Raw genomic sequence first — 22,866 nt, forward strand, 5'->3', positions numbered from 1 at the left:
AACTACAAAAAGTGTAAAGTTTTGCATCTGGGTAGGAATAACCCCAAGTACCAGTACAGGTTGGGAACTGAGTTCTTGGGAGCTCTTGGAAGGGGAAGGAGACCTGGGGGTGCTGGTGGACGGAAGGATCACCATAAGCCAGCAATGTGCCCTTCTGGCCAAGAAAGCCAGTGGCATCCTGGGGTGCATTAGAAGGGGGGGGGGGGGGTGTGTAGGTTAAGAGAGGTTCTAATCGCCATCTGCTCTGCCCTGGTGAGGCCCCATCTGGAGTATTGTGTGTCCAGTTCTGGGCACCTCAGTTCCAGAAGGACAGGGAACGGCTTCAAAGAGTCCAGTACAGAGCATCCAGGATGATTATAGGAGTGGAAAGTCTCCTGAGAAAAGGCTGAGGGAGCTGTGTCTCTTCAGCATGGATGAGAGTGAAGGGCAACCTCATTGTTAATATATTAATAGGTAAAGGGAGAGAGGCAGGAGGATGGTGCCAGGCTCGTCTCAATTATGCCCCAATGATAGGACAGTAGGCAACAGATACAAGTTTGAGCATAGGTGATTCCACAAAAACAAGGAGAAATTTTTTCACTGTGAGGGTGACAGAGCACAGGCACAGGCTGCCCAGGGAGGTTGTGGAGTCTCCTCTGGAGACACTCAAAACCCACCTGGACAAGTTCCTATGTGACCTCCAGTAAGTGACCCTGCTTTGGCAGGAGTGTTGGGCTTGATCTTTCAAGGTGCTTTCCCAGACCTCACTCTCTGTGATTCTGTCTCCTTTTATAAAAAGCACTTTGTAAATCTGATCAATCCTTTAACACCAATGACAACATTCAGGAAGCTGAGTACATGTAGCCAAGTGATATCAACTGGGACCCACGCATCAGCCAAGGAAAGCCCTGAGAAGTGACTACTGTGTAAGTTTGTGAGGTCTTAACTCTTGAAAGATGACTGTGGAACCTTTTTTAGTACATGGGACTGCAGTTTTTTGGCTCTGAGTGCTGGGAGTCGGCATCAACAGAACCAGTCTATGAAAACTACTGTAATCCCAGGCACGTTGGAGGATTGTTGCACTAAAATGAACTTGCAGAATTCTAGAGCTACCACCCCAAAGAAAGCTTGGTCTCCTTCATCCATGAGCCAGCAATGTGCCCTTGTGGCCAAGAAGGCCAATGGCATCCTGGGGTGCATTAGAAAGGGTGTGGTTAGTAGGTCAAGAGAGGTTCTCCTCCCCCTCTATTCTGCATTGGTGAGGCCGCACCTGGAGTATTGTGTCCAGTTCTGGGCCCCTCAGTTCAAGAAGGACAGGGAAGTGCTTGAAAGAGTCCAGCGCAGAGCTACTAAGATGATTAAGGGAGTGGAACATCTCCCTTATGAGGAAAGGCTGAGGGAGCTGGGTCTCTTTAGTTTGGAGAAAAGGAGACTGAGAGGTGACCTCATCAATGTTTTCAAATATGTAAGGGGTGAGTGTCAGGGAGATGGAGTTAGGCTTTTCTCAGTGGTGACCAGTGATAGGACAAGGGGTAATGGGTGTAAATTGGAGCATAGGAGGTTCAAGTTGAATACCAGAAAAAATTTTTTTACTGTAAGGGTGACGGAGCCCTGGAACAGGCTGCCCAGGGGGGTTGTGGAGTCTCCTTCACTGGAGACATTCAAAACCCGCCTGGACACGTTCCTAGGCGATGTACTCTAGGGGGCCCTGCTCTGGCAGGGGGGGTTGGACTAGATGATCTTTCGAGGTCCCTTCCAACCCCTAGGATTCTATGATTCTATGATTCTATGATGCCTGTGCTGGGAGTTCAACACTGAGTCCAGGAGCACACTAAAAATTACCTCAGTCCTCCCAGTGTATAAAACATGCTTTAGGGCTGCATAGCCAGGTGATGCAGCTGGAATATGACAGTACAATTCAATGCACAGATTGGGATTCTTTTGGCAAATTCTAACCAGTAATTCTAGCCCCTCAGCATCTTGGCAACACAAAGATCACTGCAAAACTTGTAACTGGTGGAATATTTGCTCAACACAAAATTGAAAAAATGAATCTTTTTTTTCAAGGCAGTTCATCAGAGGCTAAGCAATGACTTAAAATTCCCTTAAGGTCTAGGACAAAGACTAATGCATTTTTATGATGTGGTTCCTCTGTTAATCTTTGCATCATGTGCATATACTCACAGCTAATCTCCTGTCAATGAGATGTGCTCCAGAAGGAAGTGCAAGTCTGATGAATTCATATTTCAAGCATAAATTCTGTTACAATATTTGACCAGTAACTAACACAAATTCCAGTTCTGAGGAAGTAAAGAGAACACACTGAAGAAACTGACTTTTCACAGACTTGAGTGGCCTTAAGGCTGTCAAAAAAACCAAACAAACCAAATAAAAAAAACAACAACACATAGAAACAAAACAAAAAAACCCACTAAAACTCTTCCTTGACAGCAGACACATTTATTTTCACCCACAGGACAAAACTGCACACATACTTTGTTTTAAAACTATTGTTCCCTTGCATACATGTATTAGTAAAAAGTTTTTTTTTTAAAAAAACATCAGTCTTACAAATTATTAAAATGTGTATTTAAAAGTAAACAAAATCTGTTTATAGGGTTTTGCCCATAGGGAAAAATATGTAAATACAAATAATTGATGTGTGACTTTATTAACTTTTATACCCAGCTATTTTTGTAGCTTCTTTTTCTTTTTCTCTGGTTCATTCTTGCTGCTTATCTCTGTAGATAGAGTTGCTGGCACATCACCTCCTAGTAACTACAGTAAGAAAAAAAAAATAATTTAGAACATTTTAATTCAATCTTAGCTTATACTATCTTGATAAAACTTGAGTTTACTTGTACAGACCTTTTACAAACACGGCACCAACATCAGAAAATCCTGTGAACAGTCACCTAGAAGGTGTCCCATTGTACAGAACAATCAAATCACAGATAGAACACTCAACTGAAGTAAAAGCTGGAAAAATCTAAAGGGAAATCCAAGCAGCAGCCCCCCCATGAATAAATTGCCACCAGTTCTTTAGCACAAGTTTGTATGTGCTTCTCAGCTGTTTGCCAGAGGTTAGCAAGTACTTAGGAGCTGCTGCAAATGAGAGTGATGAAAAGGGGTCTTAACCTAGCAATTTAATTTGTTTTTTAAATAATCACCACAGCAGTGTTTTCTGAAGTGCTGCTTCTGTCAGGCTCAGGACAAAGCCAGCATTTAGCTTTGGTGGAAACTGGAAAAACTTTAGGAGTAAGTGGAAAATACTTCTAAAGCAAGGAACAAGAATGAAGAAAAGCTTGTATGCTTACAGAGACTTGTTCTCAAGGAAAGAGATCATTAAGAGGCATGCTCTGCCCTTGAGAATATGGAAATGAGTGGCATTCAAGCAGATGACATGATATACATTTAAGTAGGGTTCATAAACAATTGGGCCAAGACCAGACACGTGTGTGCTCCTCTATGCTTGAGTCTATGGTAAAGTGTAATGTCTGATTAGTGAAGGTAACTGGCACTTCAGAGGCCTGATGCCTGGTTATACCAGGTTATGAATTACATGAAAGTGACAACAGCATCTATCAGTAGACAAATTATGTCATTGTATTAGAGTAACACAGGCACCTACACTGGAATACAGCCCACTCCTGCAAGATGAAGGTGATGGTTTTGGTCAGCTAGTTGGGGTGGCAATGACCAGGACATGCTAAGGAGTACCAGAAAGGCTGGGAGAGAGAACAAGTAATTTGATAACAAAAAATTTCTGTCACTGGGATCTGCTACTGCCCCTTCAGTATCTAGGAACAAGCTAAAATTATGGTATTGGCTTTGCTGCAGAACAAGGAGCTTCACAGAACTAGTACAAGAAATGGAAGGGGAGGAAAAAAATCAGTGGGCATTAGCCTTACTTTGGGCCATTTCAGATAAACAGAGTCTGTCCCCCATGGACTGGAGTCACAGCAACAAAAGCATTATGTTCACAACAAGCACCACCTATTTAGCTCAAGCACTGGCAGCTCAGTGTGTTAATGCACAGCAGGATGCAAAGTTTCTTTCAACTAAAACTTCACTATCTACTCCCACTCTCTGAAATCATGAGGACTGCCTTCAACTCAAGCTAATGTAACAGCTCAAAGGTCAACATATTTACATAGGTTTGGAAACATGATTTTTCAGAAAAAAAGAAATAATAATGTTTGACTGTATAAACAACACAGTTTAGTTTAGGTTTTCTTTTTCCCCTGTGATTACTGATACTCCAACCACCTGTTTACAAAAAAAAAGAAAAAAAAAAAGAAAGAAGGAAAGAAAAAAGAAAAAAGGTCATGTGTAAAGTAATGAAAGTAAACAGTTTTATAGTATCAGACACAATATTCAGCAGACCTGAGGTGTGAGACCAGCTGTGGTCCCTGATGCACTAGAAGCTAGAATTGAAGTCTTAAGACCAGAGAAACAGTTATGAGGACATTACAGTTCTTGCAACACTATCAAGAGAGAATTCTTGCATTGTAGAAGTTGTAAGAAAGGACTGCCATTTATAGTTTATAGTCAGCAATTTTATAGTTTCCTTCTGAGCCACCCCTCACAGTTACACCATAATTCACTGGAGCAGAAATAAGTTTCTACTGAGTTTTGGCATATTTTCAAAAGGGAGATTTAATTACAGAACCATGAAATTCAAAAGATACTACCTTGAGCTACTGTATCATCATCTTTCCCATCAGTGGAAATATCCCTGATGGGCCCAGAAAGGAAATTTAATTTAGAGCACTTTAGGTTTTTCAACAGCCTGTGAAAACAGATCTGTGTTTTATTGAGAGCAGCTATGAAACAACTGCTACAATCTGCTGCTAAGTAGTTTTTCTTTTAGGTTAAATTCCAATTTTACCTTATGCTGACTTTTTTAAGCTTAGTGAACAGTAATATTTGATTGGTTGCATCAAAAATCTTGTGTCTTACCTTTGGTTCCACCAACACCATCCGAATTTTCTGATGCTGGATGTTGGAAGCATCTAACATTATGTTCACTCTAACTTTATCAAATATATGTAATGTTGTGCCTTCCACAGTAAGTGATGGTACCTGAAAGTTCAAATTTTATATAAATACTCACTGCTAACAATGCCTTATGTTTTTTTACAAACAAATGTTTTTTGCAGAAAATTATTAATGTCATGACAATAAAAGTGAACACAAATTACTATGTTGAATGTTCAGAGTTTTATATGTGGCATATACTTTTTTTGTATAATTTACTCAGCTAATTAGATACTAGTAGTATCTACTACAGAAATCAATTCCTGTCAGAACCTGTCTACTTAGGCTTATTAAGAACACAGCAGCACTATAACTACATATTAATAACCTTGCATTTTGAAAAGCCTCTCTTACCCTTATAAATCCAACAGATTTTAATTGTTCCTTAATTAAAAAAAAATTTAAAAAAGGTTGTAAAGAACAGATGTTATAAAACATAAATACCTCATTGTTGTAATCCAGTCTTGGTTTTGGTTTATCTTTTTCTTCAAAGAAGACTGTACCTTCTAAGCCATACTTGGGAATCAGAACCACAACTGCATTTTTTCTTACAAACAATATATATGCATCTTCATTCGTTACTCCTTTGTTTTTGAAGAACAGCTGTAACAAGAACAAAATACACATATTAAAAAAACCCCACGTGTACTGGGGCTTAAAAAAAAAAAAATTCAAAATGAACCTATAGTAGTAACTACACCAACTATTAAAAGCACATTAAAAAAACCCATGAACTGTTTATAACATTACTGTAAGTACTAAGCATTCATTATACTTATTAAAACACAAAAAGAATCCTCCTGGATTCCATTGTTCTAAATTTTTTAGAACCCACAATGAGATGTTGAAGCTTTTCCTCAAAGAAGCACCCCTCATTCCTAACAGTTTCTGCAGACTTGCTTTTACTTTACAAAGCACAACACAATGTTCCCCCCCCTTCCTTAAAGAAACATAAACACCAGTTGTCCACACTTGATCCTCCCATCCCAGAACTACTCACCTGTGTATGGAATGCAACAGATGCTCTTTGTGCATACTGAGCCATTTTATGCCGGTAATTGAGATTTTTACAGATATCTGCAAGTTTGTGCTTATCTGTAAGTTCTGGGTAAGTCGTGTCTGCTCCTATGGCCACTGCCAGAAGCCGATGTACTATAATGTCAGCATATCTGCAAAGGTTAAATGATCAATGAGATATCAAAACATTTTTTTTTAATTAAATTCTGAATATAATTTGGTTTTATAAATCTAATATATCTACAAGGTCTTGCAGTAATAATGGTCTGCTCGTAACTCACTGTATTAATTCAAAATCACTCTCCTAGCTGACCAAAGATACATTCTGCAGAGCCAGAATGCACAGTACTGCTTTCTAAGCTGAACATTTACAATGAAATTAAGTTTTATTTTCACACCAAAGAATGATGTTTCATCATGGCAGCTTATGCTACTCCCTTCTCCCTTTCCCATTCACTAGACAAATTTAGTATAAAATGGAATTTCCATGTCACTGATCTGCAAAGCATCCTTCCACTTGAGCTTCTTTTACATAGACTTGAGCTTCTTTTACATAAACATGAGCTTCTTTTACATAACTTCTCCTAGAACTCCAACCAGAAGTTTTTCATTCATCTGTTCGAAACTAAAATTTACTATTATGACTCCTAGAAGCACCACAAATTATTCACACAAATGCATGAGAATTTTAATTCACCTGTAAGAAACTTCACTTGAAGTGCTTCTAAGGAGCAAAATATGACAATTATTCTCCTCAAATACCTCTTGGATAAAAGAATGAACCCCCTCACTTTCCAAGATGTACAATTCCATTACAGTGCAAAAACTACAGTAGCAAGTTTCAAATTAGCAATGTTTCTATATGTAAAAAACAGTAACCTCAAAATTTAAGCTCATCTTCCACCTGAAAAATGACTGGCCTAACTCTGCCTCTGGTTACTTACCTGATGTTAAATGATGCCACAGTGCATTTCTATGCCAGAGATATGCATTAGGCACGTACTTCTCTTATTTTTATAATTCTTTTAAAAATAAATTTATGAGACCTTAGGAACAGAGACAGTGAACATGGGAGTCCACATGAAGGGTCATCATGTAAAGTTTCTGCTGTTTCAATTGAAATGTAAAGCTGAACACAAATTGTTTTGTTTTAAATAAAGAACTGTCCTGGTTTGGGCCAGGATAAAGGTGATTTTCTGTCTTGTACTTTTGCTTTTAGCTAAGTCTCTTGTAAGTAGTTGCACTTGCTGAAATTAACAGCAAGTTTCTCAGACAGTGTGTGTTTCTAGGACTGATAACACTTGATGTTTATAGTTACTGCTAGAGACTGGTGTGCAGAGCCAAGGACACTGCTCAGCTCTGAGGAAAACATAAAGAGGTCCCACCTGCATCCCTCCTTTGGGGAGGAACGGACAAGACAGATGCCAGAATTGACCAAACAGAGTATTCCATCCCATATACGTCATCCTCAGTATAAATTTGAGGGATCACGAGGGCCAAGCCGGATTTCCAGCTTCCGGCTGCCTGCCCTTCCTGCCTTTCCTGCTTCCCTTTCTTCACCCTGGCATCCTAGAAGGATCCCGTCCATTCGTCTGCCTGTGCTCCTGATCCGTGCCAGCCCTTATCTGCGTGTTCCTGCCTCCAGTTCCCAACTGCTGCCGACTCCAGGAGTCCAGCCTGGACTTTCCCAGAGCTGCCCTGCAGCCTCGGTGGTGACGTGAGAGCTACTGGGGGAAAGGGGGGAGGAATGTGGTATCCATTTTCTTGCGTATTTGTATATATTTAGTAATTTTTTCCTATTTATCATTACTGTTTCATTAAAGTTGTGTAGTTTAGTTTCCAACCCATAAGTCTCTCTCCCTTATTCTCTCTCCTTTCTTATCAGGGAGGAGAGAGAGATTAATAGAGAGCGTCTGTTACTCGGTTTAATTGCCGGGCCAGTGTTAAACCGTGACAAGAACACCACAATTTAAAGTAAAATTTCTTCACAAAAAAAAAAAAACAAAAACAAAAAAACAAAAAAAAAAAAAAAAAACAAAAACACAACTCTGTTCTCTTGAAACGTTTTTAAAATAAAAGTACCTTCTAATAGGTGAGGTAAAGTGGGTATAAATAGGTGTGGCTAAACCATAGTGATGAAAATCATTATCCATTCCAGAGCAGAAATAAACAGCTTGCATCATGCAGCGAGTGGCCAAAATTCGCAACAGTGTATTTAGGTAGGGAAATGTAGGACATTCAGCTCTGTCCAATGATTCAGCTAAAGCCTTTGCTGAATCTGTCTTCATTTCCAAATTCTGGAAGGAGGAAAGAAATAAAATAGAAAAGGTCAGGTATTACTAGCAAATATTACCACAGTATAGGTAGAAACGTAAAAGCTACAGACATGCTAATCTTAGCATCTGGCACAGGTATCACACCTCATCATCTGATAGAATGCCAAAATTACAAAGAAAAATTCACCCATTCACAGGTCTCTAAAAACTAGTAAAACTAGTAATGTCTGACATTTTGTTCCCTGTTTGCCAATATTCCCTAAAAAAATCCTGGAAGTATGAAAATACATAATGCATTGTTTCCAGTCACATAAAGTGATTGTATAATTATTTAAAAACTGTAACAAAAACGTAGCTGATTAATACCCAATTGAGATGATTGTGTCAGAATAGTGAAAAGCCATGTTGCTTTATTAAAAGAACATACCTCTTTGCACAGGAATTTAGCATTCAAACAAACAAAAAAAGAGGTACTTTAAAAATAATATCCAGAGTACAAATTTAATTATTATCATTATTCCAGTTTTATAACAGTGGAAAATGCTATAGGCTGGGTTTGGGTTTGTCTATTAATCTTATACTGATAGAATTTGGGAATTTCTTTGTTGTCCCTAAGAAAAAAAAGAGGGGGCAGCAGGAAGAGTTGAAGGGAAAGGAAATATGAATTCACATCACAAGGTCTAGTAAGTTAAGTTTAGCTTGAATGAAAGATCCTGAAACTGGAAAAGTAATTTTTCAGTCCAGGCTTGTTAATCAAATCAGACTTGTTTCACAGGATAAATTAACCTCTAGCTGATCTAAGGAGAGAATGAGAACTATAAACACATATGGACACACTGTCTTACTTAAAAATTGGTCAGTCACATCAAATAAATTTTCTTACTACTTCCCGACTTTAAGTACATCAGTAACATATATGATTTGAAGCCAAAAACTGTATCAAAAAAATCAAGTGGCTTGAAGAGGAGAAACATTCACAGCACACAAGAGTTACCATACAAAAGAGTTATGTGTTTACATAAGGGATTAAAGAGCATAAGATTCTTCCTTTCAACTAGAGGTGCAGCTGCCTTGCTTCAAGTACCAGCACTTTCAGAATAGTGCTTTCAAACCATTATTCTTGGGTAAGTGGCCAACCAGAGAGAAAACATGGCTTTTTTAATAATTAATTCACTTAATTAGAATGGTAAAAACTTGCCTTGGACTTTGCAGCCTTCACAAGGATGTCATAATTTGATGGTGGAGGAGCAGGATGCTTGCGGAGCAAGGCAAACTCCGGGAACTCATCGTAAATTTTCTGTGCTACAGAGACATTGGCAAGCAACATGAACTCTTCAACCATGGAATTTGTTTCTCTGGGAACATAAAATACTTTTAGAAATATTGTTAGAAAAACATTAAATTACATATTTACTTTGAGTGCCTAATGAAGAAACAGTGTGCCATCCTGACTGCATTATATAATATACACTAGTGGTTTTAAACATTTATACAACCAGGCAAACATTTTTAACACTGAGAACATAGCACTTATTAAAGTTGCAAATACTGAGTCAGGAGAGAAAAAAAACCAAACTAAAATATTCTAAAATAAAAAATTATATTAAAGAAAGTTCCTCCTTAAAATGACCCAAAAGACCAATAGGTAAGTCTTATTCTTAACATCACTGTTGAAATATTCTGCAGGTTTGAAAGTACCATATTGCACATTATAAAGCTGTGACATAATTAAGTGTTGATTTTATCACAAAAACTAATTAATTGTACTAGAGAAAGTATCTAGCTAAAGCAATTGAATCAGTAGCTCCATTTTGAGAACTCCTCAGTAAGACTGTCTGTATCACAGCACATGTGCAATTACCTTGTCCAAGCAGGGGGCTTTGGACTAGATCTTTAAAGGCTCCTTCCAACCTAACCTGTTCTGTAACATTATGATTATACTGCACTATTATAGGAATTTTGCATATTATTAAGTAAATGTTGCTACTTAAACATGCCTTTAATTCCATCTCTGTCCCAGATTAACTAATTGAAGAAAATAAAGGGCATACCTGAGCTCTTTAGTCTGGAGATCAATAGGATCATGAGTTTCACTGTCCATGTGGAAACGAACTTCTGGTGAGGAAAGTGTCAAGGCCCTGGAAAACAGTGAGTGGTACTAAGCAGACAATAAAGCAGACAAAATAAAGTGACAATAAAGCAGACACAGCAGCTGAGTTATTATGAAACTGTAATTTAAAATTAGCAGAAATTAAAAAAATAAAAACTGAAATCAATAAAATTGTGGAATTAATGTTCAAATTTGCAGAAATCATGATTCTGACACAACAATATTAGCTTCTAAAATTTCAATACTACTTCTTGATTGTGTTTTTATCACGATGGTAAGAGATCAATATTGCTTGATCTTGAGTTTACATTTTTCTAAGAAGTAAAAAGAGGTAAAGATATGCATTTTTAGGCAAACCAAAATGGCAAAATACCTCTCCTTCAAAGGATTTTCAGTGTAAAAATGACATGGAGGACCATGATACAGTTTGACAGAAAATAATAGTGAGAAAAAAAAAAAGTAAAAGTGATAGGGATGTTTCACATTTTACCCATTATCTATTCTTTTCTTCTTCAGAATTTTTGCCAATCTGTTGAGTTCACGTAGACTGGTAGTAATGTCATCATTCATAGTTGCTGAATCAATTCTCATCTGTGCTTCTGCATATGTAAGAGAAGCCTTGAAGAGTTTAAAAAAAAAAAAAGACACCATGATACATAACTGAATACTGAAAAGAAAAACATACTTCTGTCTTGCAGAAATTGCAGTTTGCTGCAATAACAATACAAAGCTTTACATTCAACATCTAAAGGCATGACTTTTTAAAGAATAACTGAAAAAACAGGACAGATCTATGCAAAATATTTTTTTCGTAAGTATAATACTACTTAAGTGACTAACCTTGGATTTAATAACACTCTTTGTAAATCTGGTTTTTAGAATTTCAGCCTTATGGTTCATTTCCCATATACATGAAAACGCAAGCCTATGAGAGAACAAAGGGGGAAAATCTGTTAAAAACCACATATAAACATCTGGACTTTCTTGTCAGGATAAAAGTATGGATCATATACTATACCTGTCCACATTTGATCTTAGGGAGCATAAATTGGAACTAAGTAACTCTGGAACCATATCAATCCTCTGCAAAGTAAAGAATAAAAATAATGACTAGTTATAACTATGCATTTGAATTTCCTGATTTTTAATATACTAGAAAGCTTGAAAATAAGTAATTTTTTTTTTTAAGAAAGATGAGATTTCTGAAAAAAAAGTAAGCTAGTTTGGAGGAATTTAGTCCAAGATCCATTTCAATTATCAGCTTTTTAGTAATAGTTATTTCTGAAAAGAAATTGTGGTCTGTGGGCTATCAGTTAAAATAAACACGACTAAGTATAATTGTAATGAATACAAATCATAGGGGAAAAAGCAGATTTAGCTTTCACAAGAAAAAACAACAGAAAAGGCAAAACCAGGCCATTTCAGATTGGTATTAAAAACTGCAGTCCAGTTTCAGAACTGTATGTTATTAATGCTTCAACAGCAGCTGAAAAGATGTTCTACAAATAATAGATTTAAAATGAAAAAAAAAATCTCCTTCTTGCTGTGCAGGTTGAATGACAAAACACACCTTCATTTTCATAGTCTGAGGCAAATTAACTGCAGCCCAAAGGAAGCTATTCATGTCCCATTCCCCACTCGATTTTAGACATAATGTCTCTAGTCTCAAGAATTAAGAGGAAAGCAATGAAAAATCCAACCATGTAATTATACAAAATTGAATTTTAGACAAAAAACAATTACTTTTTCACACAGATAAACTGTTGTTCCTCTTTTTGCTGACTCCTCATCCAAAGCATTTCCTGGGCGAATAAAGTGACTGACGTCTGCAATATGTACACCAACCTAAAAACCAAGCATCACATCATGCATCTTACAAAAGAGAAGTTGTTCTCAACATGAAATAAACTTCCTCAAGTTTTTATTTACAACCCAATTACATATTCCCAGTTCTGTTCAGCAGCTCCTATATTTAGTAACAATTAGTTAAAAACTATCATAACATTGAAAATATTAACAGTTGCAGCAAGTATGCAAAATAAGGATATTCATACATTTAGTAGAAAATAATATTTGATACGAATACAACTCTTCTTGCTTGGGGGATCTTATTAAAAACTACTACCTCTTATTTTCTTGGAAGTTCACTTCATATTTGGTTTTGCTTTTCTGTTTCGTAGACCTTCCATTTTGTCACACTACAATTACAGATTATTTATAACACAGAAAACCTGACTAAATCACATATTTAGTGGGTAGAGAGCTAGTGGTTTTTAACGTTGTTGGGTTTTTTTTAAATAAAATAATCATCCCTTAGGCATTACAGAAGTAGCCTCATTTTTTTCTACTAATAGTTCCTCATCCTAGCTGTAGGCATCTATGTTCATACTTAGCTAACACAGTAAATAAATTCTATGTTAATTTCCAATGGAAAATGAGCAGAAAGCAGGGTGAATTTAGAAGATAATGATACTTACACAATGCAAGTCAACTCCTTTTGCTTATTACAATCTTGCAGTTAATTAATTTATTTTACAAAAGATCTAGAGCTTTGCTTATGTCATTTACTATTACCAATGCTGAACTGTTTGTAAAATAAAGGAAGCAGTAAATAAATAAATGACTGGCTTGATCTGAAAAAAGAGAAAAGAAACAATACCTCTATATTTCCATTTTCTATTTCTCTACAATGTAATGCATCATCAATATCTGTACAGCCAGGAGGATCAACACTACAAACACAGAGATGTCTTAAGTCCTCCCTGTATTTCATATCCTGAAATTACAAAAAAGAAAAAAAAATGTTTTCATAAGCATCTTCCAAATCAAAATAAAAATGATCGTTTGAGAAAGGCACTTGGCATGACATTTTCCAAAGCAATCAAATATTTTCCAACTGGTTGTTTTTTTTGTTTTGTTTTGTGGAAAAGATTTGCAGTAGCATTTACTTAGATGATCAAAACAGATAGGCAGAAAATACAGTGGCAGAAAAACTAAGTCAGAAGATGGTGAAGTACTGAAAAATTTTCTGGTTTGCTGCAAACCAGAAGAGAAGCCAAATAAACCCATGATCTTCTCATGGTCTCAGAATTAGCAAGACCAGGAATCAAGATTTTTTTCAAAGTGAAATTCTGACTGAAGTCCAGCTGGATAAATTGTTTAAGATATGATTGCTCTCAACTAACTTCAGCTTCCTAAGGCTTAGATGTCCAGACAGTTTAAAGGAACTGCACAATTGTAAAGTATTTATGTTTGTATAATGGATACAAAAAGATCTGAGAGGTATCTTAAATGAAACAACTGACTGAAGATTCCTCCTTCAGTTTTCATTTATAAAAGAAACTGAAGTAGGTAATAAATGATGATAGAAGTAACCCACCTCAAAATAATTAAAATAGACAAAACAGACAAACAAAAGCACTCATCTCAGCCCAAAACAAATACCTCATCCCAGCCTAAACCAAGAACATACTGTGCTCAAATTGTTTCCTGATGACATTTTTCCCATACATTCAAAAGCAACCATTTCCCGTATTTATGCTGCTGGGGATAACCTGAAATGCACTAAGAGCATTTGAAACAAGTAATTCTGAAAACACCAGATTTTTCTCATTACTTTACTGGACTGTAGCAGGATATATTAAAGTCTCCTCCCCTCAGATTATTTTAATGATCACACAGGCTGCCACTTTTTGGTTACAAAGCTATTCAGCAAGACGAAAAACTCTCAGGGATGAGCTTGCAGAAATCAAAAAGTTGCAGAGGCCTGGTTTCCCTAGGAAATCCACCTGAAAGTCCACCTTAAGATAAAAATGAGTTTGAACATTTCTCCTCTATTTTTGGGAGAGGGGATATTTGAAGGAGAAGGCACAATAATTACGACAATAATTTCACAATTATTACCTCTTCTGTAATACTCCAGGGCATTTTTGGTAGGAAACTAAGGACGTTCTGGGAAAAAGGCTGATGTGGGACATCATGTTCAAGCAGAAGAACTTCTGTTTCAGTCTCTTTATCACCAGCACTTCCCAGGTTCTTTACAAAATGACCCTACAAAACAATATACATTGTATATGCTGTTTTTGTCTCACTGCTACATATATTTCAAGTTTCCTTAAAGCAAGATACCACTGTGCTTTCATTCATTACAAGCTATGAATTCCTGCACAAGCCAGTGAAAGCTTCCTCAAAACCTAACGCCCAATGCAAATCAAAACAGTGTCTTCAAATTCTCTTATCCTCTTGTATATTTACAAAGCAATTTTAAGCACTTAATTACCTGTAACTCTGGCCTGCTGGCAATCTGACTGAATCCTGACAGTGTTAAAAACTACTTGCCAGGATGGTGTGGATGACCAAGGCCACAGTGAACCTTCCATTCCTAGGAACCCAAACTAAGAGGTGGTCCCTAGTTAGTCTAAATAAAGCACCTTAGTTAGCACATTTATGTTCACTGCAGAGCCTAAGGACCAAGCTTTTTAGGTATGATTACTCATTTTGTTGATGTAAGAGGAAACTAAATCATTTAGGGATTTCCTTAATTGGCACCATCAAAGAACAGCATTTAAAAAGCTTAAAACTCATATCAATACTTTTTGAAGTTCCTCAACATCACAGAAAATAATATGCATCTTATCTAGTAAGCACATACAAATCAGAAAGAAGGAAGTTCAGGAAAAAAAAAAACCCACTTAAACTTACATTAGGATACCTGGAATTCCTGGGCCAACCATCAATAGCAACAATTATTCTTTGTCCTTCCAAGGTATCTGCTTGTCTTGTTTCTATTCGAATGCGAGGAATTCTGCGATCCGCTGGTGTAAACAGATGGCGCCTTGCCTGTTAATAACCAGAGAAAGGAATAAATAATTTCTAATTACAAGTTTAAAAAATAAAATCTGCACTTACAGTAACTTAATCACTTCCTCACCTCTTTGACCTCTGACTTGGAAAGCATGCCACAAAAGGGCCGCCAGTTTCGTTTTATAATGCCCACTACTTTTCCTGTAGGTCTCAGCATGTCCTTGCTAACAGAAGTCTTCAGCTGGCAGAGAACACAAAAGTTAAAAACTGTCTGAATCATGGTAACATGTCTGATTACAGCACAGATATCAAACCCCAGTGGTAACAGCTCATACATCACTAGGATGCCATAAATTCTATTATGACTTCAAAAATGGAACCATGCTTCCACGTGCTTTGCAGAATTTTTAATATGCGACATGGCTACTTAGTTGTGTTTTGGTTTGGTTTTCTTGTTTGATGCTGGGTGGGTTTTTTTTGTTGTTGTTTTTGTTTTGCTTTTTGTTTTTTTAATCTGGACATAATTGCAGAAAAAGACTGAAAAATGCAAACTTGTTACACTGTCTCTGCCTACTGTGCAACTATCTCCATTTTTTACTAACGATCATAATTTTCAGGATTCCTTTTTGTTGCTTGAAAATTCTCCAGCAATTCTAAGCACAGTAATTTAAAAACATCCCTATGGAATTCCCTGTGGAGGTCATATTTTTAAAAAATGCAAATATTTGTTGGACAGGGTAGACTTGTGTGCAGTGCAAACACATTAAGTGGAATTAGTGCAGGAAGCTGAAGAATAAGGCTGGTTCCAAACATACTTATTGCCTAAAAAAGCTGAGTGGCATTCTGATACAACCCCTGCTTCTATTGTAGAAAATTCTAACCTACACATCTGAAGTAACTGACTACCACTCAGTTACTTCAGGATTTATTAAATTTAACAAAGTAACATGGGAATTTCTGATTAGGATTAGTTAAAAAGTACCCATTTTATATATAAACACATATTGGATTCAACTGTAGAACTACAATTAAGCTTTTTCATTTCTGAATTTCCAATCGCTTTTATCATTCAGTATAAAAAAGAATGTATAAATCCAAAGCTTAACACTGTCAGAGTATCACAGATTTCATTTTCCCCCTTAACATAACAATAAACTAAAAAAATTATTGAATTCATACAGTGTTTTCTTTCTCCTCTTCATCTTCATTCTGGCCATCATCTTGCAAGACCACTGAGGATGGTGCCACCCATTCATCTTTTGCCAACAGCTCCACAGCCACAATATCTTCGTGAACTGCTCGGTTTAAATGTTTCAGGCCCTGTATAATTATCTGGATTTTTTGGAAAACAAAAGTAAAATATTCAAGGTGACAGCAACAGAAGACCCAAATCAAAACAGTGTAACAGATGGTGTAAGAATACATGTACAACAGTCTCTGCACTGTAAAGAATATTTTAAGGCAGGTTTGTGATGCTTTTTTTCCCCTCCACTGAGATTATTTTCAGTTCAGGATTCCACCTGCCTCTATGAAAATTTGTTTCCCCCAGACTTTTTTTTTTTTTCTTCAAAAACAGACAACCCTTCTATTTTTGCAGGCTAGAGGACTTCACATACTACTGGGAAATTAGAATAAAAGAAATTAGGAGCAAGAGAAGCATCTCCAGACACCACCACAAACACGGAGGGAGGAGGCAAGCACCACTGGTTGGAAACAGTGTCCCTACAACTATGCCAGTGAAGAAACCAGTGTGGAGATGGGTGAGTTACCTGCTCCGTGAGGAACTCCCCATCTGCTCATCACCAGGCATGAAAACAGCAGGTGAGAGACACTAAGAGAACTCCACAAGGACTCACCACAGTTTTTCTGAAAATTCTCCTACAAACCTGTTTCTCCATCTTACACTATACATTTCCAAGTAATTTAGAAACTCTAATATTAGCATGAATTGAAAAACTAATAACTAAGATTAAATTTTATTTTACCACATACTTTATCAATGCAAAAAGTATAATTTTAAACACATTATTCTGTTCTCAAAAAGGTCAGTCAGCATTTCAGTCGTTTATATCCATACACATAAACAAATGAAAAAAAAACAGAAAAACACAGAAAATAAAAAATTACTATCATGCTCCATTTTAACATATCTCACCATAAAAGAATTAAATTTTAGATCACTACTGAGGCTAGTTAAAGTTGACAACATGAAGACAAAATGAAAAGCTCACCTCTTTGTTTTCTTCAGCATCTCCATGAACCCATACAGTAGCTTCAAGATAATTCTCTCTGCTTGCCCTATAGGTTCCTTGGAGGTAAACACCAGATTTTATTCCTTGCTGCAATTTGCTAAGATGAATATGTTCTGGGAATATTATTTTTCCACTTTCTATTTCTTTCTTTAAAAAAAAAAAAAAAAACACAACAGAGGGCATTTTCAGACTTTTGTAGTGATGATTATTCCAAAATTGAGCTCAGGAACATCACAAGTTCAAGATGCTCCAGAATTTTAACTATATGTAGATAAGTATATGCACAATAACGGAAAACTACTATTAGGCAGTAATCTTTCTAATGAAGCATAAAAAGCATAGAAACATCACAATTTTAGAAATACCTCCTTTTCTTTTTCTATTTGCCTTAGTTAAAGAGATACTGAACAATTGTCACATGCTTTTATATTGGTTTGGATATACTGACTAAACATATATGCTTAGCAAAGAAAATATTAGCATAGTACTGCATAGTAGAGTGTGGCACACAGTATAAGCTTATATTGTAGGCTATATGAAATATTATGAAAACACATTAATGTGACTAAACTTTGGAACAGTCAACTAAAGCTGAATAAACTACAGATAACTGCTGAAAAGATCAGCTGAGCTCTCTTATTTCTTCTCACTTGCATCTCCCGCTACATTCTGTCAAAACCAACTCTGATTAAATTATCCATCCCATGTTTTGGTGGTGTTACTTCTCAGCTGTATCAGTGTTATGTGAAAATATAAGTCTTGATTCTGATAAACATAAAGCACAGAGAAATAGAACCTGCAGCCTGAACTCGTGTCAATTTAACTGATCAGAAAAAAATCAGAGCTTTTGACAAAAATTGCTTTTCATCAATAAGTTAATATAAACTTTCAAACAAGAGACAAAAGCCAAAGATCTTTATGGTTTTCAATACACACACAATTCTGGATTTTTTTCCATTATTTCTAGCTTTCATACATTTTCTTTAACTGACTGTTATTTCCATCTTCACATCAGTTATCTAAAGCAACTGGCTTTTTATAAATCACTAGACATCTACTAGCAGGCATAGAGGCAGTTGCAGTATTTCCTTCTTTCTCTCCAGTTGTCAAAAAATTGTATTGTCAAAATGGTAATAAAATTCAGAGTCCTCATACTCTAAACTGATGCTAGTGACCTGACATAAGTGTCCAATAAGGCAAACCATTTGTGATTAATCTATTTTACAAAAAGAAAATGAAAACTTACCCCTTCATCAGATACACAAGCAAGACGATCTACAAGATCAGGATTAGCTGTCAAACTTTTTATATACTCCTCACCTACAAAAGCACAAACATAAATATTTATGCAAAGAGATGCACAGGATTTAGGTATGAAGAGACTGCTGAGATTGTTTATCTGAGAGGTAAATTACACATACATGCTACTTCACTTACACGTATAAGCAGTTAACCCTTCCTCTAAAGCTTTCTCTTTATTAATTCTGTCATTTGTTAAAAAGATAACTTGAATCTTCTCCTTATCCTCTATTTTCTTCAAGTGTTCACTGTACCATTTTACTGCTACCCGAATGGCTCTGTCATTACGGTCATTAGAAGATTCTCCTTGCTCCTGCTGTATATATGTCTCTCTGAAAAAAAAAATTAAACATAAATATATATATATATATATATATGTATATATGCGGGTATATATATATATATGTGTGTGTGTGTGTGTATATATATATATATAAATGGGCAGGGAACAAAACAAAGCAAAACAAATTCCAACATTTATCCATAGGTAATGACCAGAAGAATCCTTGCTGTAGCTATTTTTATAATATATTTAACACTATATAGGCCACCAAAAGGTCAGGAGACAGAGGGATAGAGAAAAATAGGAAAGTGTTGAATTTCTAACGCAATCTTCTCACTGACAGTTGAAGACAACTGCATTTCAAGATGCTAGAACTATGGACACAAAATTCCTAACCTATGCTACTGCAGTACTGGAAACTACTTGTGAGCACAAATAAAGGTTAATTAATTGCATCTTCATTTCTTAGAGCTTTTTGTCACTAACTGACTAACATATTTTTGAATTCTGCTACAGACTGAGCTGGGAGTATTAAGAAAACATTGGAGTGTGTTTGAAAGGGACACTAAAATGGAGAAGCATTGTTACATTTCTCAAGCTTACTCACTTGTCTGCAGGCTTAATTCAATATTACAATCACCTTCTTGTAATACGTATTTACACTTATACCAACTATAAACCAGGAAAGTTTCTGGAACATAGAACTATTTCCCAATAGGACTCCATAGCAGTATACAGTTCTATGCACCCCTGTTTTTTGTCTGTTTTTTTTTTTACCCAGTTCACACGTTTCAGTTCTGTTTCCCAGTTTCTTTTACTGGACATCAGTACAACTTTGTTATACCCTATTGCACACCTTACCTATGATGTTCATTGGTGAAAGAATAGAAATGTTTTTCAGGGTTTTGAATCACGTCCCTAATTCGCTTGTATACTGGTGCACTCCGATTCCTGACTTCTTGTAAGACTGTCTGTAGCACAATGACATTCTTAATAACAGGATCTTCAAGTATATCAATCTAGGGAACAAAATGGAAATTAATCAAATTTTTTGTTTAATTCTATCCAGTAACAGGACTTGAAATATTTGATTGGTTAATAAATAATAAGCTAACATGAATAATGAGTCGCATTGTTTCTGACTTTTTCTCTCACTGCTGGAAAACTGACTACTATAGTAAGCTGCTTCCTCCTGCTTGAGGGCAAAAAATTCAAATAGGATTTTCCAGCCTCTTTGTGACCTGAGGTTTTTGCTGGAGTCAAGTTAAAGAGTCATTCTGACTCCTACCAAATTCAGCTCAAATGTATATGGGACTCCAACCAAATTTAAGGCCAGATGCACGCTAGAAATTTTGTTTACATTAACTAGGTTTTTGTTAATGATAATCTTCATAAACACAATATATCTATGCACAGTCTGACAGTAACCCAACATACTTTAAAGACTGTCTGGCATATGTCTTTGTGAGCAATGCAAACCATAAAATAGTACCTGATCATCATTACACAGCTAACACCTGCACATGTGCACTTGACTTGACAAAGATCAATCCCACTGTTGCACTGCAATTTCAATTTCTGCAGATTCAAATCAACTGGAATTCTATTAGCTGTTCCTCACCTTTTCAAAGACCACCTTTTTTTGAGGAAATGCGTTAAAAAAATTTTAGTGCTTTTCTTTGCCAACTCTTGACAGCCATGGTGTGCCAGAGTGATAAACGTACACCAAAAGTCCATGCTCCTGTCAGGACAAAAAGGTGAACTTAATCTCCTAAGCACATGGCAAGGAACTGTGCAAACCCATCTCCAAAAAGTGACAGCAATAAGGCTCTAGAAGGCATGACTAAAATAATCAAAAGTAATACCAGATGGAGCTTCTCTGCACCTGATATTTGGATGACCAAAAAGGCTTAGAGCCATGTTCACAGGGCAAAAAATCCAATACTATGCTATCCACAAGCTGAATTATCAGGCCAAGTCTTAACTGCTGCAAACCTGTCCTACTTGCTAGGTAACACATTTTCCTGACGACTCCAGGACTTCCTGATCTCCACTGCTCCAGTTCATAGCAGCAAACCTTTGCACATCCTCAGAGTGCTCTATGGGATGTACATATAAACTTTGTCAACAGACACAAGCAAGTCCATGGGTAACAGGATGAAACATCCCTTGGCTTGCTGCTTTGGGAAGAAAACCCTTACTTATAACTTTTGCAATAGATAACTGTACAAACATGTGAGTGTTGTGCCCCTCTCCCAGATAATCCATGCTAAGATCCGTTAATTACTTCCAGTCTCCAAAGTCTACACAGGGCTATTCTACTTGCAACAGATGTACCCAAGAGCAACCAAAAAAAAACCCTCCAAAACCCTTCAAGCTTGGGAATTCACTCTCCCATCATGGACTTTTACTGCTCATACACGTCCTTGCTCTATTAGTGATGGGCTGCAGAATAAAGTTCATCCCATGCTCCCACAGTTGCACAGGAGATGATTTTGCAGCCTCTATTCATGACCGGACTTCAGCACCAGAGTATTAAGAACCCAGATCTACAAAAGAGAACATATTTAGCAAAATTCAGGCTGAGAAGAATATTCAGTGACCTCCTGAAGATCGTGATCGCCGTTTCATTGTCTCCTCAACTCTCCTCGCCTCTTCCTTGTTCCTAACCTTCAAGCAGCAAACCGTAAAACCAGAACACAGTCTAAAACGAGGCGAGCCTCGGTGATGCTGAAGGCCTCCTCAGCATCTGGCAGGGAAGTGATTACCCACCCGGGGATCACGCAGATTCAATTAACAACGGGAAGACCCGAGCGCAACAGCGAATTAACGACGCCTGAACCCCAGGCCTAAAGAGAAACGGGTAATATCCCACGCTCACACGGACCGAACCAAGGCTGGAGCAGCTCTTAACGCCTCCTCAGGGCGCTCGGCAAGGCCTAAAAACTCAACTCCGGCGCCCGCGGCTCCGCCGGGCCCGCCGACACCGTCGGGGGCCGCTCACCTGGTGGAGGAGGAGGTTGGTGTCGGGCAGGAGGTAGTGGGGCCCGGGGCAGAGGCTGCTGGCGGCGCCGTTGGGCTGCGCCTGGAGGCCGAGGCCGGGCCCGGGGGGCCGCGGGGGGCAGAGGCTGCAGGCGGCGGCACCGCAGGGGATGTCCTCGCGCAGGTAGTGCTCGCGCACCACCTTCACCACCGCCCCCGCCCGCGTCCGCTTCAGGAAGGTCCGCGAGGTCAGCATGGCGCACAGCGACCGACCGCGCCGCCACCCGCCCCGCCTTCCCGGCAGGCACCGCGGGGAGAGGCAGCGGCGGAGCGCAGGGGAAGGGGAAGGGAAAGGGAAGAGGAAAGGGAAAGGGAAAGGGGAGGCGGGGCGGTTGGTTGCGGCTTCCGTTGCACCGCACCGCGGGGCAGAGCGCGGGAAGAGCCCCGGCAGCAGCAGCAGCGCCCCCGAGTCCCCGTGACGGTGGCCGTGGCGGTGGCGTCGCCCGGAGGGAAAGCGGAAGCGCGCGCGTACGCGGCCGGGCCGGCGGGCAGCGGCGGAGGTGGGTGAGGGATGGGGCCGGTGCCGCGTTTCTCCTCCTTCTCCCTCCTTCTCCCTCCTTCTCCCTCCTTCTCCCTCCTTCTCCCTCCTTCTCCCTCCTTCTCCCTCCTTCTCCCTCCTTCTCCCTCCTTCTCCCTCCTTCTCCGGCATTGGAATGGGCTGCCCCGGGAAGTGGTGGATTCTCCATCCCTGGAGATATTTAAAAAGAGCCTGGATGTGGCACTCAGTGCCATGGTCTGGTAACTGCAGCGGTAGTGGATCAAGGG

At 38.1% G+C, this 22,866-nt stretch overlaps 2 protein-coding genes across 7 annotated transcripts in view; one reads left to right on the forward strand and one right to left on the reverse strand.

Annotated features, from left to right (window-relative positions):
• Positions 1-2,419: 2,419 nt before the first annotated feature.
• DIS3 (DIS3 homolog, exosome endoribonuclease and 3'-5' exoribonuclease) lies at positions 2,420-22,350 on the reverse strand. Of its 4 annotated transcripts, XR_011725251.1 has the most exons (22): positions 22,064-22,350; positions 19,921-20,078; positions 18,915-19,108; positions 18,724-18,797; positions 17,457-17,624; positions 16,405-16,557; positions 15,353-15,466; positions 15,124-15,261; positions 14,326-14,472; positions 13,082-13,198; positions 12,166-12,267; positions 11,441-11,505; positions 11,263-11,347; positions 10,913-11,040; positions 10,364-10,450; positions 9,511-9,667; positions 8,119-8,333; positions 6,020-6,188; positions 5,464-5,622; positions 4,942-5,064; positions 2,848-4,248; positions 2,420-2,757 (listed from the first exon to the last, which is right to left on the reverse strand). XR_011725251.1 is itself a non-coding variant. In XM_071740765.1 (21 exons), exons 1-21 carry the CDS (start codon positions 22,295-22,297, stop codon positions 2,668-2,670), a joined length of 2,877 nt encoding a protein of 958 aa, XP_071596866.1. In that variant the 5' UTR covers positions 22,298-22,350; the 3' UTR covers positions 2,420-2,667. The 4 variants fall into 4 exon arrangements, 3 of the variants coding, with proteins under 3 accessions (XP_071596866.1, XP_071596876.1, XP_071596887.1); XM_071740765.1 differs by lacking the exon at positions 2,848-4,248; XM_071740775.1 differs by having other exon boundaries at positions 2,420-4,248.
• PIBF1 (progesterone immunomodulatory binding factor 1) overlaps positions 22,340-22,866 on the forward strand; it is a 112,691-nt gene continuing 112,164 nt past the window's right edge. For all 3 annotated transcript variants that reach the window (XM_071740800.1, XM_071740832.1, XM_071740821.1), the window contains exon 1: positions 22,340-22,605. The gene's annotated coding sequence lies outside the window, so the exon portion shown is untranslated. The remainder of the gene's footprint in view (positions 22,606-22,866) is intronic.

Source organism: Heliangelus exortis, chromosome 1 (assembly GCF_036169615.1).
Source record: "Heliangelus exortis chromosome 1, bHelExo1.hap1, whole genome shotgun sequence".
Lineage (NCBI taxonomy): Eukaryota > Metazoa > Chordata > Aves > Apodiformes > Trochilidae > Heliangelus > Heliangelus exortis.